The following is a 15,132-nucleotide window of genomic DNA, read 5'->3' as shown; positions in this document are numbered from 1 at the left end:
TGTGTGTGTGTGTGTGTGTGTGTGTGTGTGTCTGTGTGTGTGGAAGGAGAGAAAGCCAGAATTAATTACACACAGAGCTCTTCTCATGATGGACCATATGAACAGACAATGGGACTCGTACCTCATGTTTGCATAATGGCGCCCCCTATTGGCAAATGACACATTAACATTTTATAGTTTATGACAGGGGTCATCAACTATATTTGTCAAAGGGCCAGAATATTTCTCTGCAGACACTGTAAGGGCCAGATACTCATAATATAAAATAAAATTCGATAGCGAAATTTTAGGCTTCATATTTGTGAGGCTGTCAAGCTGTCCATCACTGTCACATGCAGGTCGTTGTTTGTGGAGAACACTAGAAGAAAGGCCTTCTGAATATATTTGAATGAAAAATGGCACTCTTAAAGAGCCTTAAGCGAAAAGTTGATCGGTGGGTTGGTATTCGATTTGAAAATTTGACATTCGAATAATCGTTTTTCTTTCTTTTTTTTTTTGCACATGGGATCCCCCGCGAAACGGTTCTCATTCCACCCTGAATAAGGCCGGCGACACACACTGGCTGTGTGAGCGTCTCAGCTGCGTGGCGTGTCCGTTTTTATTTTGGCTCCCATATTTAACAGGTTGGAGTTTGCACACTGAGACACGCATCTCAGGCGCGATCGAGCCACGCGGAAAACGCGTGCATGCTAGAAATAGAACCGACGCGTGTTCCCGCAACGGGAGTGTTCTCTGGCTAGAGCGTAGAACAGCGGAGTTTGAATGGACCGAAGTGCATGTCTGAGCTTGTGTTTTGTTGCTTTGACATTGATGAAAATAGAGTAATAGAAACAAAATGTATTAGCATTTTTACCCGTTATTATCAATCTAAATTAATCTCGTTTTTAATTTAACTTCATTTCGTTTTTCTTTATTTAAATTTCGTTTTTCTTTATGTAAATTTCGTTTTTTTCTTTATTTAAATTTAGTTTTTCTTTATTTAAATTTCGTTTTTCTTTATTTAAATCTACCCTTACTGTGCCAATTTGTTAGTCAGAAAAATATTAGACTACCTTAAAAGTATTGCTTAATTTAACAGACCTGTGTGTGTGCGTTTTATAGCTATCACTAGTGCAGTGTCCGTTCTTGGTAGCCCTGCCCGCGTGAGGTGCGCCGCTTCCCACTCGCGCTGTTCTGACTGTAGTTTACTAAAAGTTTATTAATTCTGAATGTGTTGTGTCTCCCGTGTCCATCTATATTGCACCAAATGCTACACTGCACTCCCTTGTGAAGTCGATTGGATGAACGGTTCTCGAAATAATAAAAATGCAAACGGAAATACAGACACAGATTCCTGCCTTTATTAGAGAGAAAAATAAGTTCAGCCCCTCTTTCCGAAGCTTTGAATAGTCAATGTTCATTACTACCGAAGCTTCGAAGCTCAAAAAATGGTATTCGGACCAGCCCTAAACTTTTTCCTCTTACAAGGCTATTCCTGAATAAAGTATTATTCTGGGGGCCGGATGGAAATCTTTGGCGGGCCGGATTTGGCCCGCGGGCCGCCAGTTGACGTTGCATGGTTTATGATGACTATCAATTTTTATCAATTAACAAACGATATCATGCAAATCATGAATGCACAAATGATTAAAAATATAAATAAAAACACATTATTTTGGACAGTCTCTTTTGTTTAGTGTATAGAAATGGAAATGGGTTTGGGAAGTGACACAAGCATCTGCTACACATACACATACATTTTCCCTGTTTACCCTCTTTCATTCTTCTCTCTTCTGACAACGTCTCTCAGAGGACTGGGCCTTGTCTGTTCTTCCTCTGAAGAGTCCATCTCTCTCTCTGTCGCCCTATCCACTGACCCAGAGTGGATTACTGTACTATCCAGTCTTCACTAATGTCTTCCTGTCACCTAACATGGCAAACAGCAGAACAGAGAGTGTGAGACTGTGTGTGTAACTGCGTCAGGTCTGGGCAAGTTACATTTTCATTGGGGCAAGTGATATGTTTTAAATGGTATGTTATTTTTTTTATATTTTTTCTGCTTCATGTATTGTCCATTGCTAACATATTCCTGAAAATTTTAAGGAAAGTTCAAATGTGACAACTTTCCCCAATGCATTTGATTGCATGCCCCTTTTGGTATATTAAGCAATAACACTGCATTTTGGCTGAAGGCATTGTATTTGAAAAATGGCATGATTGAGAGTATGACATAGCTTTCATAAAACAGTTCAATGAGCAAGGTTAATATTCAATAATTTGAATTTTAGAGTACAGAGTTGACATGATGTACTTTGTCTGTTATTCCTCCACAAAGTAAAATAGTTCCAAACAGCATCAAAGCAGAACTAACCATCGTGTGTGTCTGAACAACTTAGGTAAGTGATGTTTCGTTTATGAAAGAATCAGCGTTAATGAGAGAAACAGTGGCTGGATTCCCCAAAATCTGCTTTAGAGAGAAGTTAAGAAATCATTTTAAAATAATCGTTTCAAGAATGTTCTCCAAAAAGTAGTTTTGGGACAACAAAATATTCTTAACTTTATTCTTAATTCAGAAAATAAGAAGAAAGCTAGCAGTTAAGAAGAACAGTATTTTAACGAATCTAGCCCGAGTTGAGTGAATGAGTCAATGACTTATTCTACATTCATTTTGTTTGTTCCCAAATTAATTGGCACTTTTGAATAAATCTGTTGACTCACTCAAAGACTCAAAGGTGTTCTGTGCATATATTCACAATATGCATAATATGAGTCTTCTTGACTGATATTTGACCTATGAAAACTCACATCTCATTCGCTTTATAACTGCAAACATAGAACAAGCTACTGCTGAATAATGCATCTATCCAAAGTCATACAGTACTTATGTTTCACAACAACTGATGGGTACATTTTCCATTCCACTCTTTCCCTCTGTTACCTGTCCTGAGTTATTCTTCACCCTGCCTCAGTCTCTTAAACCTTCTCTTGTCTTCTCTATCGCCCTTTTTTAATCTCTGATACAGTATTCAAGTTTCACTCCCTCTCACAGGCCCTACAGAGGCTTAAGCGGTGTCTGAGTTGAAGGGGATGCTTTTTATTATGATGAATGGGCTTCAGTCTACAGAACAGCACCATGTGCGGACTGAGAGATGATTCACTCTGACAGTCATGTCATGTAGCCCAATAGTTATACATCCAAACAACAGAGAGAGAGAGGAGGGATAAACCAAGAGAGAATTAATTTTAGAAACTGCCCAGTGATCATTGTGAAATGGATGAGTTAAGTCTCCCATTAATATTATTATTAATCCATATTCGTTTTTATGAACTCTATCTGTAGTTTAACGGTATTGACAAGCGTGTCAGTTACTTGTGACTAAAGAGCTATTTCACTGATCTGATTTTCTTTTCTGTTCCTCTGAATTTGCCCCTTTCTTTCTTTAGTGAATCAGGCCTGAGGGAGACAGGGCCATGTATGTTGTATCCTAACAGTAGAGACAACCAGATCCTGTCATACATCAGTGCATAATTATACCAGAGGCTCTATCACTGGGGCAAAGGCAGATTTGTGATCTGACATAAAGTGAGATGGCTGTATTAATCGGGACGATTAAACAGGATGTCACAAGTTTACCAAGCTCAAAAGATGTCACTTATCTTACTTAATAAGCTACAGCATAGATTCCTGCTTCATTCAATTTGCAGTGTGAACTATTTCTGTGTCAGCTTTAAAAATACACTAGTGAGGGTCAGAGATGTATGCACAATTTATTTATTTTTTTAACTGTTGAGCTTTAGCTATCAAAACCAGAAATTAACATTCCCAAAACATTCTGTCCCTGGGAGCCATAAAAATGAGTGCGGTTACTTTTGTTGGAAACTGTTTTAATATGCAATGATTGATTATGTATTCTTTTGCAAAAAACTTGCCCCTGGTGGGAAGAGTTTTGCAGATAACACTGATATGACAAAATATGACGACAAGTGAATCCCTTTATAAGTCATTCATTAAATCATTCTTTGTAATTGATTTATTTAAACTGATTTATCAGGAACAAACTGATTTTATGAGTAAGTCATTAAAAAAAAAAGTGAAAATAACGTGACATTTAGCCAAGTATGGTGACCCATACTCAGAATTCGTGCTCTGCATTTAGCCCATCCGAAGTGCACACACACAGAGCAGTGAACACACACACACTGTGAACACACACCCGGAGCAGTGGGCAGCCATTTATGCTGCGGCGCCCGGGGAGCAGTTGGGGTTTCAGTGCCTTGCTCAAAGGCACCTAAGTCGTGGTATTGCCAGCCCAAGATTCAAACCCACAACCCTAGGGTTAGGAGTCAAGCTCTCTAACCACTAGGCCACTAGTCCCTGTGTTAAATCATTCAGTCTACCGATTTATTCAGAAACTCAAATTCATTCATGAACAGCATTTATTCATGTTGCTTGGAGACGAACAATGGTCAATTATCTTTTGCCTTTCTTTGGGACTTTTTTCATATGTGGAACCAAAATACAAAAAACAAATGGTAATACTCAGTATGAATTGCAAATAGAATGTTTATCAGAATCCAGTTGTTAAATCTGAATTCAGTTTCTGGATCCAATCACTCCAAAAACAAACAACAAATCGTGATAATATACACTCCAACTTTGATCACCTTAAAATCTTAGTTGGCCATACAGTGATTTTTAAAAAAAAAACATTAAAATATTGGTATGCGAGATACAAAGCAAATTGCAATTTAAGCTTAGCTTAAAGAAATAGTTCACCCAAAAAAAAGAAAATTACCCTATGATTTACTCATCCTCAATCCATCCTAGTTCAGACGAATACAATCAGAGTTGTATTAAAAAATAAATAATGGCAGTGAATAGCTGTTGAGATTTTGTAGCAAAATAAAGTGCATCCATCCATCATAAAAAGAGCTCCACATGGCTCCAGGGGGTTAATAAAGTCCTTCTGAAGCAAATCAATGCTTCAACAGCCATTCACTTCCATTATAAAGCTTGGACATTTTTAAACATAACTCCTAATGCATTTGTCTGAAAGAAGAAAGTCATACACACCAAGGGTGGCTTGAGGGTTAGCAAATCATGGGGTAAGTTTCATTTTTGGGTGAACTATCCCTTTAAGGGTGTGCTACAATTTTTTTTTACTGAAATAATTATGGATGAAATTGCTTCATAAGAGGTTGTGGTGATTGAAATGATTCATCAAAAAGAAGTCAGAGTCGGAGTCGATGCTATTAATGCTAGAAATGCTTTTTTTATCTTTACAGGTCGTGACCTGGCCAGTACCACGCTCCCTGGTTACCCTCCTCATGTTCCTCCAACAGGGCAGGGTAGTTACTCCACACCCTCCCTCACAGGAATGGTACCCGGTGAGTCTCACTCGCATACATGCCTGTCAATCAATTTTTTAACTCCATATACACAGAGACAACAGTTTTAAGTTCCTATCACAGTTGAGTTCTCTCGATTTTTTTGGCATATTGCTGAAAAAGGGAGTGTTGATGAAAATAATTATCATAATTATTTTCATACATGTGGCATCCTAATTCTTCCTCTATCACCCTCTTGCTCATCTTGCGGTAGTCACTCTTCCAATACCTCCTTTTCACTTCTGCTTTATTTCAGTTGGGTTCCAATGGGAGGGGGGTCTAGTCTTTGCCACTTCCTGTCTCCCCCATCTGCCAGGTTGACAGCACTCCCAGGGGGTTATGGGATGGAGAGGGTGGGGTGTTGGGTGGTTGGCAGAGTGTGGGGTGACTGGACTGGCTTTGAGTCTTCAGCAGCAGTAGCTGGACTATTAGACTCCAGTCACATAGCTGTCCCTTCTCAACATCAGTAATTTGTTTATAATGAGAATCATCAGTGACCCTTGACTAATTAATTAATTCTCCTGCAGACTCCCTCGGCCTCCTTTCTTTGAGCTATTTTTTTTTTTTTGTTATCTGCAGGCCACTTCAGAATTACAGAAATGCACATGAATTCTCTCACTAGGATATTCATATTCACAAACACAAAAGCATGTAAATGGCTTTGAATACTGTTCACATAGATACACAAGGGACTTTAATAATACAACCTGATAATTTTTTCCTTAATCCAACATCATTTGATTAAAGGGGAGGGTTGCCAGGTCTGTGGTTTTCTCACTGAATTTAACTATTTTTAAACTGTTTTATTTATTTTTATGCAGGTTAAAGCTTTGAGATATTCCGTAAATTATATTTGACTAACATGCCTACACTGAAGTATTTTACCAATTTTATATTTATACCAAAACATTATTTAAAATAATGACAAGTTATTTATGGTCAGCTGTACAATATTAGATACTTGAAATAAGCAGGAGAATTGTATTCCAACATGTTTGACACCCTGCAGTATTTCAGTGTCATGAAATAAGTTGTTAGTTATCAAGTGATTTGTAAAATGTGGCCTAACAAATGTTTTATAATTTTGGAGTGTAATAGATCTTTATATATATATATATATATATATATATATATATATATATATATATATATATATATATATGTATGTATGTATAGGTCTAACTTATTTAAAGTGACATTATATATCATATCCAAATTAAACCTTTAAAATAACCCTCTCTTGAAATGCGCCTTCCCTTTAAGAACATAAACATTTTCTGATCATTTACTCACCTCCATGTCATTCAAGATGTTCATGTCTTTCTTTCTTCGGTCGCAAAGAAATTAAGGTTTTTAAGAGAAATATTCCAGGATTTTTCTACATATAATGCACTTCAATGTGGACCAACAGGTTTAAGGTCCAACTCTTGTGATTTCCAATGTGATTACACAATGTGTTAATTTTGCAGATGTGCATCGCGGACCTAAATATTCTGCAACCTGTATTATTGTTACTTTATTAATGAAAATGGTACTAAATGAACTTATTATGTTTTAGTGTGTTTAAACAAAGTTTAAAATAAGCATCACATCAGCTAGAATTTCAATATTGTTGCATCCCATATTATAAAATAAGTGTAAAAACACTACTGTATACTGTAATGAAGAAAGAAAGTATAAAAAAAAAAAGTAGGAAAAATTGAAAATTTACTAGTACTTTTCTGCTATGATATTAGGATATTTCTTTAAAATAAAACACAAAACAATGCAATGTGTCATTCAAAAATGGGGAAAGCACAAATTCTTCATATTAATATTACATGGCATCCTATTTTTATATACTTTTCTTAGGAGTTTAAAATGTGAAAGAATGAACGCAGTCTAATCAGCTAATATTCTCTTGATACATGTGGCTTTACAGACTAGCTAAATAACTATGAAGAGGAAAAAAAGCTACTTGGTAATTTCTCAATGTCTCATTAAAGTGTATGGAACAAATGTACGCTTATAGCTTCAATATCAAGTGCATGGTAACACAAGAGAAAACTATAGTGTAAGAAGACAAACAGAGCGGTATAAAAAAGCAAGAACTCAGGGATAAAAGGACTATTCACCCACCCTTGTATCGACTCTCTGAACACAGCACAACAATCCCGAGGCATAACAACAAAATGTCTCTTGTCGTGTCTTCAGTCTGTCATGCTGGTGTCTCTCCCCGTTGCCACAGTCACTCGTAGGGTCTTGTTGTGTCCTCTCTTTTCAGAGCAAGATCTGTACCCTTGTCTGGTATCTCCCTCCGACTGAATCCCCCATGTTTCCCCGTTTCTGACAAGCATTTATGACCTTGTAACCCATCTCTCTTGCTGGGGAGACCCCATTCCTCTTCTGTTCTCCATCCATAAGTCATTCCCCTCGCTTTCAACAGCATCTTCCCTAAACATCCGTCGCTGTGGCATAGAGTTGACATTTTCTGTGTTCATGAAGAGACACTGGAATCGATTAAATTCAGATCAAAGTTGTAAAATGAAAAACACTTAAAAAAAACTTTACTTGGATAGCAACAATCGTATGAATCATGTCACCCTATTCTTTCATATAATATACAGTATGTGTGAGCCTTTTGTATCTATGTACACAAATCTCATTTTCTGTATAATTATATATTGTTTATGAACTATGATATTACATATAAAGTCCTAACACAAAGCTAAAAGTAAAGCTAAAAGCTAAAAGTAAGAACTATTGATCGAAAGGTTTGAGTTAGTATGTTTTTTAAGTTTTGGAAGACACATGCACAATTATTGTAAAATTGTAATATTGTGTAATATAATTACAATTTAAAATAACCATTTTATATTTGAATATGTATTTTTTTTATTGCTGTGATCAAAGTACTCACAGTGTGAACAGTCCAATTATATACTTGGAAACCATGTTTTGTGTAACTCTCAATTTGTGCAGTTTTGTGATTAGATTTGTTGCCTGCTGAGAAATCTGCCCTCTTCCCATTTCTTTTTTCCCTTCATTCTCTGTACAAACAATCAGTACATACAAAGTCTAAATGTGATAAGATTAACTTCTGCTATATTGCTATTCTAAACTATAAGAATAATACATATGGTGTTGTTGCTTTAAATAAAATAAACTGTTGCTTTCATTTCTTGTCATTGAAAAACACTCAAAGTGTGACATGTCTGAGAGAGAGAGAGAGATTTTTTTTTAATTTTGTAAACACTTTTATTACAATTTAAGTGTTTTAAAGCATTAAAACCAAACTATTTAAAATAAATTACATAAATTGAGTAATTATATAGCACCAAACATAGACACCAGATTAAATTCCTGATTTTGTTAAATTTTATCTTTCCGACTCTTGTATATTGCCATTTTGCTTTTGCCCAAAACAAAATTTAACAACTGACACTCTCTCTGTCGTCTCTTTGTATATTTAACACCAAAGATTAAAGCTTGCAATGAAAATTCTTCATCAAAAGACTTAAACAAATTTTGTAAAACCTCAAATAAAGGTTTAAGTCTATGACAATACATAAAAACATGAAACACAGTCTCCCTTTGTGAGCAAAATGGGCATTCATGGCCTACATCAGGATTCTACACAGATATAAAAGCATTTACAGCAATAATACAATGTAAAATCCTCCAGTGCAAATCTCCAATTTTCTTATTTAATGGTGACTTGTAAAAAGTTTTCCAATTTGGCTTAAAAACTTCATCCAAACCTAACACAATTCGCCAAGGTGTATCAGTTTTTCCATGTAATGTTTTTTTATTAAAACATTTCACACATGACTTATACAATCTCTTGCCCTTCACTTCTTCAAGGTCCATGACCACTACTTTTTCTGAATCCAGAAAAATTCCACCTTCCTCCTCTAAAATAGGTGAAACAGTCAAACTTGGAAAAAAATCTTTATCATTGGGAGTAATTTCTCCCTCACCATGTTTCTTGAGTAATTCGGTCTCTTCCACTGTAAGGATAGTCTGTATCTTCCGCAGTATTTTTTAATGAGTGGATCTAAACCCCATAAAATCTGGTCCTTCCAGACTCGTTAATTGACAAAGAGTCACCACTTTAACCTTTACAAAGGCTTTTGCCAGTGACATTGATGCATGAGAGAGAGAGTGCTGGGGCCTCTGATTTTGTGACAGCCAGCAAAGGGAAAGTGTTCCCCAGGGAAAGGGGGAACGTGGGAAAAGAGAGAGAGAAAGAGAGAGGGAGATAAGGGGAAAACTAGACTGAAGCAATGGAGGAGAACAACTGCCACAAATCGACTTCCACTCAGCCAGTCGGACCTTTTAGGTTCCTACACAGATGTACAATCCACTTACAAATGGAAGAGTTTGTGCAATTCTACATGCATATCTAACACTTCTATTGTCTTTTCTCGAATTTCAGGAGGAGATTTCTCTGGCAGTCCTTATTCCCATCCGCAGTATTCAACGTACAATGAGTCTTGGAGATTTGCAAACCCCAGTCTACTAGGTAAAAGCTTAGCTTATATTATAACAGCTCATATTTACTGTACAATTCAAAACTTTGTGATCAGTAAGTTTTTTTTTTTACCAAATTATTCAGCAAGGATGCATTAGATTGATCAAAAGTGACACAAAAAAATGCATAACGTTACACGAGATTCCTTTTTTACATAAATGTGTTTTCTTTGAAATTTTTATTTAACAAAGAATCCTAAAACAAAACTTACAAAATTAAAATAAAATAAAGCAGCACAACGGTTTTCGCCATTATTAATAATAAAAAATATCTTATTGAGCACCAAATAAGCATATTAGAATTATTTCTGAAGGATCATGTGACACTGAATATTCTAACAAAATACAATATTTCACAATATTACTGTTTTAAATTAAATAAAAACACTTTTTGTTCATACACCTTCCAAATGTGGTTTTTCAGAATGATGCCACAGAATAACCATTTTGGGTTTCCTAAAACATCCCCTGCATTTTTATCTTAATGTGAACAACATTTTTGATACAACTAAAGAACATTGTATGAAAGAAATTCTTCATGGATCCACCAATGCCAAAAATAACCTTTATTTTTAAGAGTTTTAGGCTTCTTTCAAAAACATGGAAAGGTGGATTGGATGTACATGTTGGGAAAATAATAAAAGCATTTTCAATTTCTGTGTGAACTATTCCTTTAAATGCAAAATAAAATGCATCGGTTTAGAATGTTTTACAAAGGTTTAATTTCTAAAAGACCCTCATTTGCTGTAAACTATAAACTGACTGATGTTAACTTGTTGTATGTGTGTGCACTTTGCTCTTCTCAGTGTTCCAGCAGGAGTACGGTCCTTTACTGGGCTCAGAGAGAGCAGCTTCATCGGGTCTATTCCCTGGCCAAACCCCACAACCTACAGGTACAGAACACCCACGCCATCAGAGATGATTTCAGGACATTTGAAACAGTCATCTTAGCTTGCCATATCTGTATGTACGACACACCGAATGAGCGGTTCAGAAGAACCTGCCCCGTTCAGCAAACCCCAGACTGACACATCAGTCCAGAGCAAAGCTTAAAAACAGTTACATGTGTGTAAGAGAGAGCCACAGAGCTGACCTTAACGTTCCCAACGGAGAAGGGATTCCTTGGGGATTTCATGAGCTTTTCGCTTTGTGTTGTCAAGAGCGAGACCCTGATTTGACAGAAGTTTGACAGTGTTGGTGTGAAGTGCTCAAAGGCATATGCTTTGAAGTGGATTAAAACATTCTCAAATGCAGTTTTCACTGTAGCCAGCCATATATGAGTCATGGTAGTTATTAATATTTACCTACATACAATTCATTGTTGTGTTAACCTGATTAAAGGTTCAAGGAAATTAATTCAAATTTGAGGCCAGGAAGGACTGAGAAACCAGTCTAAGTACGCTCACTGGGCACATACAACGCTAATAAATCTTTGCAGTATTCACAATATTACTTAATTTTACATTACCAGTAAAATAATTGTGATTATAAGTTGTGTCCAAGTCATTTTGAGATGATTTTAATTTTCCTAAAAATGATTTCAATTAATTATTTCACGTCAGACTAAAGCCTATTGACGTTGCTCACACAAGGTGTAACAACTTCCCCCAAAATAATGATTTTTATACTTTCTTGGGATTTTTTCACCACCTTTGTTACACTTGTGATGTTCGCAGTCAAAAATCACCGGCCAACAAAAAAAACTGTTTATAAAATGTTCATCATGCTATATTATTACCAAATATTGGACTCAACCTTTTTGTTAAATTGTTTTCTTTCAATTAGCTCAGGTATTTTTTTTTTTTGTAACTGACTGATCATAGGCCTCCTTGATCTGAGCTTATGCACCTCAGTTTTTAAATGCACACTGCCAAAATTATTCACAAGTAATGATATTTTCATTCAAAAGCAGTGATATCTTGGTATACCTCACACTGTCAAACTCTGTTTTTACAGCAACTCAAAAGCTGCTTTATCATACTCACAATCTTCATTTCAAGTGAAGACAAACACACACATCCACCATATTTCTCACAATTTCAAACTCTTTACCTCCAGAAACAAAGACTGAGCAGCACAGCTGTCCCTCCACTTCATTATAGCCCTCGCTCATAACCACTGTCTCATGTAATAAAGAAAAATATTTCTTGCTAAAACTAACGATGATACTAAAGTCATTTCATCAGGAGGAAGGGTGACATGATTGTCCAGGACTGATAATTCAAAAGTACACTGGGCTGTACATCCATCATTCTGTAATCAGACTTATTCTCAGCAATGAAATCGTTTAATATTTAGCATTTATCTTAATGTGATTTGGGAGCAACAGGAGTTCAAAAGGTAGTTATAAAATAAATATAGAGTCACAAATATGAGTTGAAATGATAAAAAAAAATTATACACACACACACACACACACACACACACACACACACACACACACACACACACACACACACACACACACACACACACACACATACATACCAAATTTTGGGGTTAGTTAAGATTTTGTTTTTATTATTATTATTTTTTTTAAGAAGTAAAATCCTTTATTCAGCAAAGATGCATTATTTAAAAGTGACATCAAAAAGACATTCCATAATGTTACAAAATATTTTTTTTCTTGCATTCATCAAAGAATCTTAAGAAAAATGTATCAGTTTCCACAAAAAAAAAAAAAGTTGTTTTGAGCATCAAAGCATTCAGATGATTTCTAAACGATCACATGAGTCTGAATTTACTGGCTGCTGCCATCACATGAATAAATTACATTTTAAAATATATTTAAATAGAATACAGTTATTTTAATTCACAATATTACTGTTTTATTTTATTTTTTTAGAAAATAAATGCAGCCTTGGTGAGCAGAAGAGATTTCTTTTAAAAACATAAAAAAAGGGGAAAAAAATCACTACTAAACAGTAGTGTACAAAACTATTTTAAAATGAGTTAGTGGTGCTTAAATGAGTAATTTAAACTGACTTTCAAAACCTGGATTACTTTACATCAGTTGACGATAACGAATTTAGAGGGTCACACAAGGGGCCTAACCTGGGCCCCAGATCTCGTCCCCTCCTCTTTGAGCTATTTAAGTGATAATCTGATGACTGACAGATTTGTTTTTGACATCCCATGTAGGATCTCCGTACTACTATAGCGCAGCCACACGGGGAGCAGGAACGGTTGCCACTGCGACTGCCACAGCTTATGACCGCCACTGACCAGCCTGACAGAGGAGACGAGGAACGGCGAAGGAGTGGGCCAAACAAAAAGAAAGAGGAGCGGGAATGGATTGATAACAGCCACACAAGAAAGAACAGAAGTGTATGAGGAGCAGGAAGGAGAAAGAAGAAAGTAAGAGGAGGTGACATTGTTTTCCTGCCAATTACAATCAATGGTCCAATCTGTAGCTTCAGCCAACGTGTCTAACTTCTGTTCATTAGTGTAAAATACACACTCATTCATCTTTATTCCTGTGGTCTCAGCTCACACTAAATCTGTCATCTTCTGTCATTAAAGCCTTGCTTATCCTATCGTCTTTGCATCTCTATGCAGCCTCTTCTTAGAGATGATAAGGTGTTAGGAATTGGTTCCAGACAATCTACTAGTGGCAGCTTGAGATGACCTACATGCATTTTTTTGTCATTTTGTTATCTTTGTGAATGTGGCATCATAGTCTGTGGCAGACTAAAACCATCAATTGTTTTGGATAGAACTTAACATATAGAGTGAACAGAGATTTAATAGAGCTGGACAGAAAACTCAGGTCAGAATATTGGCGTTATTTACATTAAAATTATCCAGCATTTGCTATCAATCATGGGACACTTCCACTTGAAAATGTAGCATAATTACGGTAGAGATTTTACTGGAAGATGCTGTAATGTGATGCACAAGAATATCTGAGCCCTCAGTTCTGATCTAGGAGCCATTTAGACGTAACAGACTCCTTATAAACTGAATTACATGCAAGTTTAGCATTAGCCGCAATGCGATGGCTAAACGACGGGACTGTTGTGTGATTCAGTCATTGTGTAATATGTTGGAAAATAGCAGCATGATTTAAATATTTAAGCACTTCGTCATGAATAAGAGCATCGGTATTTTAAAGACTCCTCTCCTTCCTCTATGTAGATAAATATTATTTACGTATGTACAGAATACCCTTATTCAACTGTACATTAGTAAAATTTATAGCTATTTATGACGGAGAGTAATATATATAATTGTGTGTAAAAGTTTACTGCAGACAAATGCTACTGCTGGCTAAAGGTTGTCTTTTTAAACCCCTGATGTGTCATTCCAAACACAAATCAGTTGCAATCAAAAGATCTTACTGGCTTTGAAGCACTGACAAACTTTTGTAAAGTCACTCCATTTTAGAAGGGGAAAACCGTTAGCGATGCTAAATCTTCCCCAACAGGAAGTGATGTCATACTGTCTGTTCCTTCAAATGGTCTCCTTAGCCTCCCCAAAGATGCTCTTCAGTAGTGCAAATAGACACTCTTAAAAGCACAAAAGAAATAAACTGTTATCTAGAAATTGCTTTTTTATTTATTTTTTCACGCTCATTCTCTCCGAGCGCATTTTTTTAATTCCCTTCATCCATACTGCGCCGAGACAATGCATGAGACCAAGGTGGAGGCCTTACCAAACTCTCTATGTAGCAACAGCATGTCGGAGATAACCTTTACATCTATCACTTAAAACGACAAGAGCTTTCAATATCATTGTTGACTGATATATTGATATCTAACTTTAGATTCTAGTAGACGAGAAAAGACAAAAAGTGTGCTTTATTTAGCTATTGTCTGTGATGAGTGTTCCCAGTTTTTGATTTACTTGCTTTTTATTTCAATACACTGTGCATTAGCTTTCGAAAAAGGAGAACACTGTAGTTTTAGTAGTGCGTCACAAGCACCAAACCTTTGATGTGAAATAACAAAAGAAAAAAATAATAATAATATATAAAGTACAGACCAAAAGTTTGGACACACCTTCTCATTCAAAGAGTTTTCTTTATTTTCATGACTATGAAAATTGTAGATTCACACTGAATGCATCAAAACTATGAATTAACATATTAATTCCACACATGTGGAATTATATATGGAATTATATACATAACAAAAAAGTGTGAAACAACTGAAAATGTCATATTGTAGGTTCTTCAAAGTAGCCACCTTTTGCTTTGATTACTGCTTTGCACACTCTTGGCATTCTCTTGATGAGCTTCAAGAGGTAGTCACC

At 35.9% G+C, this 15,132-nt stretch overlaps 1 protein-coding gene across 3 annotated transcripts in view; it reads left to right on the top strand.

Moving 5' to 3' along the window:
• LOC132142198 (paired box protein Pax-5-like) overlaps positions 1-14,831 on the top strand; it is a 44,309-nt gene extending 29,478 nt beyond the window's left edge. For all 3 annotated transcript variants that reach the window (XM_059551869.1, XM_059551867.1, XM_059551868.1), the window contains exons 8-11: positions 5,266-5,367; positions 9,785-9,871; positions 10,686-10,772; positions 13,021-14,831. In XM_059551869.1, the coding sequence (XP_059407852.1) occupies positions 5,266-5,367; positions 9,785-9,871; positions 10,686-10,772; positions 13,021-13,103 (359 nt within the window). In that variant the 3' untranslated portion in view covers positions 13,104-14,831. The remainder of the gene's footprint in view (positions 1-5,265; positions 5,368-9,784; positions 9,872-10,685; positions 10,773-13,020) is intronic.
• Positions 14,832-15,132: the final 301 nt, after the last annotated feature.

This window comes from Carassius carassius, chromosome 6 (assembly GCF_963082965.1).
Source record: "Carassius carassius chromosome 6, fCarCar2.1, whole genome shotgun sequence".
NCBI classification, from domain to species: Eukaryota; Metazoa; Chordata; class Actinopteri; order Cypriniformes; family Cyprinidae; genus Carassius; species Carassius carassius.
Note: the sequence above shows the minus strand (reverse complement) of the source record. Positions and strands in the feature narration are given on the sequence as shown.